General features: G+C 41.1%; 1 protein-coding gene across 1 annotated transcript; it reads left to right on the plus strand.

Moving 5' to 3' along the window:
- The first annotated feature begins 560 nt into the window (after nt 1–560).
- Nucleotides 561–4,851, plus strand: LOC140564567 (cathepsin L-like peptidase). Its single transcript, XM_072690158.1, has 9 exons — nt 561–585; nt 943–1,043; nt 1,503–1,645; nt 1,734–1,925; nt 2,480–2,671; nt 3,312–3,477; nt 3,697–3,805; nt 4,028–4,129; nt 4,529–4,851. Exons 2-8 carry the CDS (start codon nt 944–946, stop codon nt 4,125–4,127), a joined length of 1,002 nt encoding a protein of 333 aa, XP_072546259.1. The 5' UTR covers nt 561–585; nt 943; the 3' UTR covers nt 4,128–4,129; nt 4,529–4,851.
- Nucleotides 4,852–6,158: the final 1,307 nt, after the last annotated feature.

A 6,158-nucleotide genomic window follows, 5' to 3' on the forward strand; every position in this document is an offset into this window, starting at 1 on the left:
CTTGATTTAACATGTCCCTTTGGTTATATTATTTTCAGGGGTACCATCATTTTTGTCCAGGCCTGTTTAATGAGTTTACATGCTTCAAAATCAATGTCAGACTTTCGTTTGTTTATTTTCATAGAATTTTTTATTTATTATTACTTTTGTCAGATTCAAGTTATTTCTGTGAATCTGACTGTCTATCTATTAGTCTTTCCATCCATCCGTCTATCTTCTGTATGTATGTATCTATCTCTATCTGTCAGTCACACATTAGTGAACATAAGATCTAATTAGAGTGCTGAGTGCAGCAGCCAGGTAGAGAGTTTTACTGTGTCATTTACTGTGAAAATAATAGAGTCCATCATTCTGCCCCACCCACACTGCTGATGTACATGACACTATGAGACAAATATGGAAGCGGTCAATGTTTTGAACAGTCTTCTCCTTCTAAGGTAATAAATAAAATCCCCTGTCCAAAAAAAGGTGTTTCCAGTGAGCGACTGTGAGAGTGAAGAAACAGGGCGGAGCTTCTTTATATATAAACATACACTATTTATGACAGACACACAGGCAGCTTCAGGACTCCAGGAGATCAGACAGGTAAGTACGCAAACACACACACACACACACACACTGAAATCTGCTCTTGATGCTAAAAAGTAAGACAAACTTCAGACTTCAGCTCAGAACGAAGCAAAGGTCCGATTACTCCATAAAGTAATGTCCAGCAATGGAGCTGAAGGGGACTCAGCGTTTTCCTAGAGTTCAGTCTTAATCCCTCACTGAAAGACTGAGACTCTGTGTCATTAATAAAACAGCTCATTCTGATTGGATCTAATTGGATCTGGTTGGATCTGATTGGATCTGATTGGATTTCCCAGATCAGTTCAGTTAACTAATTTACTAATTAATATTTCTCCACCTCCCTTAACCTCCACACTCTTTAACTCTTTGCAGAATGAAGGTTTTGCTCACTGTCACCGCTCTTGTGGCTGCGGCTGGTGCAGTCAGTGACTCAGTGGAGGACCTGGAATTCGACAGCTGGAAAGTGGAGCATGGTGAGAAGTCTACATCTGTATAGCATATACAGATAGCATACTGTACCAGCAGCAGGTCTGGAGCTCTGCAGTTATTGAGTGGAGGAGCTCAGGTGTGCTCACTGCACAGGCCGGTGCTGCGTGATTATAACATTCTGACCTGTGCAGCTTTTTTAGGATCACAGTGTGATTTGCTGCTGTGCTATATTGTGATTATCATGCCATAGCTTTATATAAAATAAAAAATAGCATAAAAAATAGGCCTACATCACATCTTGCCCGACTTGGCTCAGGTCTGCTTAACTCTAATTTAGTCTACCTCATTAGCATACAAGAGGGTGAAGCACCAGAATAAATAATATAAAATCTATAAATCTGTAAATCTGTAAGTAATAAATGTATAAATATAGAAATACATGAATACATATTTATTTATTTGTTTGTTTGTTTGTTTGTTTGTTTTAAAAATGTGTTTTTCAGTTAAGAGTTACGGATCTGAGGAAGAAGAGGCTCAGCGTAAGATGACCTGGTTGGCCAATCGCAAACTTGTCCTGGAACACAACAAGCTGGCTGACCAGGGCCTGAAAAGCTACAGACTCGGCATGAACGTCTTTGCAGACATGGTGAGAAACACACACACACACACACACACACACACTTACCATATCAGGAATGTCTGCGCTTTACCTGTCGTCTCTTTCTCTCCAACAGGACATCCAGGAGTACCAGGCCATGTTCAGCAACTGCCTGAGATCCTCCAATGAGACCAAGTCCCTCTGTACATCTACATCACAACCGGAGGAAGAGGACACTGCTCCTCCCAGTGTGGACTGGAGGACCAAGGGCTACGTGACGGATGTTAAGAACCAGGGGTACTGTGGCTCCTGCTGGGCCTTCAGTGCGGTGAGTCCAGCGGCTCTACGCGAGACCTGTAGTTTTTACTCCTACACTATGGTACAGTCCTACAACCTCTAGCAGAGTGCATGCATTCTGTGTAAAATAGTAATAGTAGAAGTATGAAGAAGAGAGTGATGGCATTGTAGGAACATACTGCAGGTTCTTGAATGTAGCCATCAGCCAACAAACTAGGCCAGTGAGAGCTAGGGTTAATTAGTTTTGTCTTTGTATTATTGGGTGAAGGGCCAGTTATGGCTATTTTCTAGCTAGGAGTTCTTTGGCAGGCCCATCTGCCTATACGTATGATACGTATAAATATGTAAACAGATTCTCTACAACATAATTGTAACAATTTATTATAACACTATGTATTTATTTACTGAATTTAGCATTAAAATGTACATGGTTTTGGCCTGATTTGAACTGTGGTGTGGTGTTTTCTACAGCTTATGTGTCCACCATCCAAATATATTCGACAAGCTGCAAATAAAGCAAAAATGGGAGCGTATATGTTATTTTTAATATGTTTTTTTTTGTGTGTGTCCGTGTCTTTGTCTCAGGTGGGGGCGCTAGAGGGTCAGATGTACCGGAAGACAGGGAGGCTGATAACCCTAAGCGAGCAACAGCTGGTCGACTGCTCCCGGAGTTTTCATAACTATGGCTGTAACGGTGGTTGGCCGCACAGGGCCTATCAGTACATCAAGTCCAGCAAAGGCCTGGAGGCGGACTTCACCTACCCGTACAAGGCCAAGGTGAGTAACTTGTACTCACTTGTACCAGTTACACGTTCTCAGTCTGTTTGAGCACATTCGTTCTCTGCCCTATCCCTGACTGGAACCTCCTGTAGCCACGGCTTGTCTAGTCCCTGTAGTCATTTGTCTAGTGATGTCATTTGAGTAATGCTGTTTGGTGGCTTTTCACCTTCATTAGCAGCATTAACATTATTGACCGTACTGTTCCTTTAAGACTGTTATTAAAGGGATGTTTACACATAAGTAGCTAGGCCTCTAATACACTATACTCACAAAAGTTAAAGGACAAGGCTATTAAAAAGAGCTGATCCTGCTTCTGTTGGAGTAACGGTCTTTACTGTCCAGAGAAGAAGACTTTCTAATTTGATTTGATGCTTTCTGCAGCAGGCTCGATAAACACCACCCCACCTCATCATGCCCACCTCCCCAACTCGTCATCCCCACCTCCCCAACTCATCCTAAAAGTATTGGATGTGGCTCCACCACCATCATTTCTGAGAACACAGTTCCTCCACTGCTCCACAGCTCAATATCTGTGGATATCAATTGTCAATATCTCATTATCTGTGATAGGACCCTTAGTGTTTTTTTGCAAACCTTCTTTGTTGAACTCCTCCTGATGGTTCCTCTCTTTCTCCAGGATGAAATGTGCCGGTTTAATCCACAGAGAATTAGGGCTACCTGCCGTGGTCATGTGTGCTTGCGCAAAGGAAGCGAGGTAGCCCTGAAGAGAGCTGTGGCCAAAGTGGGACCTATTTCAGTAGCCATAGACACCTCCAAACACACCTTCCAGCTCTACAAGTCAGGTGAGCTCAGAAACAGAACCTTCTCTACTCATCCATGATAGTTTTACTGTCAACAAGAAATCCTATGGCGCAGAGCAGGCCTGGCCATCATGAACAGTCAGAGTGGTCAGGTTTGCTCCGGTCCTTTGGCTTCCATGTTGAGTCAGTTCTACAAGTGCTGAACTGTTTGGATAGCAACTGAACTTCCTAACTAACAGCTGGAATCCTAAATGACTGCAGGTGTGTATGACGAGCCAGGCTGCAGTCAGACTCACCTGACCCACGCTGTCGTGGTTGTTGGTTACGGCGAAGCCGAAAGTAGAAAGCGGTTCTGGTTGGTGAAGAACAGGTAAACCAACACGCCATCAAAACCCCAAACAGCAACTTTCCATTTAGAGCGACTGCAGACTGAAATGGCTTTATTTTTATTAACTGAAACTATTTAAACATTTAAAACATTAAAATTCATTGTTAATTCATTAGAAAACCAGACTTTTCTGCAAACAATTAAAACTGCAATTAAAGAGTCATTGCTCTGAACATGCTGTGCTAAGAGTGCTCTGTTTCACAGCTGGGGAGTTGGGTGGGGTGAAAACGGCTACATAAAGATGTCCAGGAACAAGAGGAACCAGTGCGGCATTGCCTCATACGCCGTCTACCCTGTGGTTTAAAGGTATTCTACATCACAGGTGGATCCACCCCGTCCACACCTGAGATCTACACCTGTTGAGTTTAGTTCCAGCTGTTCTTCTCAGACCTTTCTGAAGAGCTTTGATGTGAATCTGTGATGTTGTGGATCAGATTAAGACTTAAACCCAGTGGTCAAAAGTTACTCCAGACCTAAACTTTTGAAACTACAGTAAATTCACATTAATGTGGGTCTGTTTGAGAACATCCAGGATGTTCTAAGTTCTGTATGAAAGTTGACTTGAAACTAAACTCTAGGCCGGTGGTTCTCCTGGAGTTGGGGTGGCTCTTCAATATGATTTATTACTGATCTGAATAAATTACATAACAGTAATAATGTTGTAGTTTATGTGTAATAATTCTATTAAATGATGTTTTTCTACAGATTTGGAGAAAAGCCCTGATGATCATCTCATCTCAGCAGGCCGCTTCAGTCTGACCTGACTGTATTTTTTTCATGCAGCAGTAAAAAAAAAAAACAACAAAAAAAAAAAAAGTCTACAGTTACTATTTCTTCTTTATCCTTTTAGCTTTTATTTTTAATTTCTAGCTTTAATGTTTATTTTTTCTCCCTAATCCACTGTTGGAGAGAGAACAGCATTATTAGCTAGACCACCAGAGACCACCAGAGACCACTATCCTCTTTCTAAACTTCTATACTTTCTAACTGCTTCAACTACAATAAACTCTCAGCATTCCCAAAATGTACAGTATGTGTCCAGGGTTTCTGTGGTATCCGGGGATTCTGTGGTCCTATATATCCAGTCCCACAAGACATTGAAAATGTATTCATCAAATATAGTTTTGGAATGGTCAGAAAAAAAACCTAAATCTGTTATAAATATTTAATTAAAACTGGACAATTCATATATTGTATTATTATATTATATATACTTTTGCTTTTGTATATATATCCGTGTTTAGTTTGCCATGTTTAATTAAATGTATATTTACTAATACTTAAATTATTAGTAAATGTGAGGAGAAGTTTTCATAACAAACACTATGAGACACTGAGCTTCTTTAAATGTGTTAAAACTCAGTCACTGATCCTCAGATAATGAAGCCTTTTCTCTTTGACTGGGCCTCAGATCCTGATCTCAACATCTTCATTATCACAGTCTTACTTCATCTACTACCCAGAACTCTACTAGTTCTGCTTTTTGTCCCGACACCCTTCTAATGAATGCATTCAGCTACTTAAAGATGCACCCATTGCTGACACAGATGTGCAAATGCACACACACACAGCTTGTCTATTCCCATAGAGAAGAAGTACTGCCAATAGAATAGGACTCTCTGAGCAGATCATCATCATGAACATCAGCATAGGGGAGGTGTGGAGCAGTGGAGGAACTGTATTCTCTGGAATGATGGTGGTGGTGCTCCAACCAGTACTTTTGGGATGAGGTGGGGTGGTGATCATCCAACACTCTGACCTCACTAATACTCTTGTTGCCCTTCAGAATCTAGTAGAAAGTCTTCTTCTCTGGACAGTAGAGACAGTTACTCCAACAGAAGCAAAATAAACGTAAATACCCTTGATTTCAGAAGAAACAATGATTAAACAGGTGTCCCAATACTTTTGTCCATATAGTGTAGCACCATAAACCAAGCTGTGGTGTTCTAGATGACTGGGTCAGAACATCTCCAAAACATCAGTACTTACCAGAAGTGCTCCAAGGAAGAACAACCAGACAAGTAACTGACTGAGACAGGACGTGACCGTCAGTTATGTGATTGCATATGATACTGTCATTAGCTCACTGTCTCGTTTTTTAGGCTTTTCACTGAATTTAACTTCCATATCCATATTGATCATGACACCCTGTGTCTAGATTACAATATCTGAGTCTACAGTAATTAAATATCGAGCAAAACAACCATAATATGATATGACGGGTGAATGCAGGCAGGGGTTTTGTTTTTTGGGTTCTGTACGCTCTGTACAATTCCCTAGATAAGACTTTCTGCTGAGCTTGTGGTGAATAATTTGTGGTATTGGAGCGTGTTTA

The sequence above is a fragment of the Salminus brasiliensis genome, chromosome 10, assembly GCF_030463535.1.
Source record: "Salminus brasiliensis chromosome 10, fSalBra1.hap2, whole genome shotgun sequence".
NCBI classification, from domain to species: Eukaryota; Metazoa; Chordata; class Actinopteri; order Characiformes; family Bryconidae; genus Salminus; species Salminus brasiliensis.

Excerpts from the sequence above, each read along its gene's own strand:
- LOC140564567 (XM_072690158.1), top strand. The coding sequence starts at position 944 with ATGAAGGTTTTGCTCACTGTCACCGCTCTTGTGGCTGCGGCTGGTGCA. Across the intron at positions 1,044-1,502 it reads CAGCTGGAAAGTGGAGCATG|TTAAGAGTTACGGATCTGAG; the intron begins GTGAGAAGTCTA and ends TGTGTTTTTCAG. Across the intron at positions 2,672-3,311 it reads CCTACCCGTACAAGGCCAAG|GATGAAATGTGCCGGTTTAA; the intron begins GTGAGTAACTTG and ends CTCTTTCTCCAG.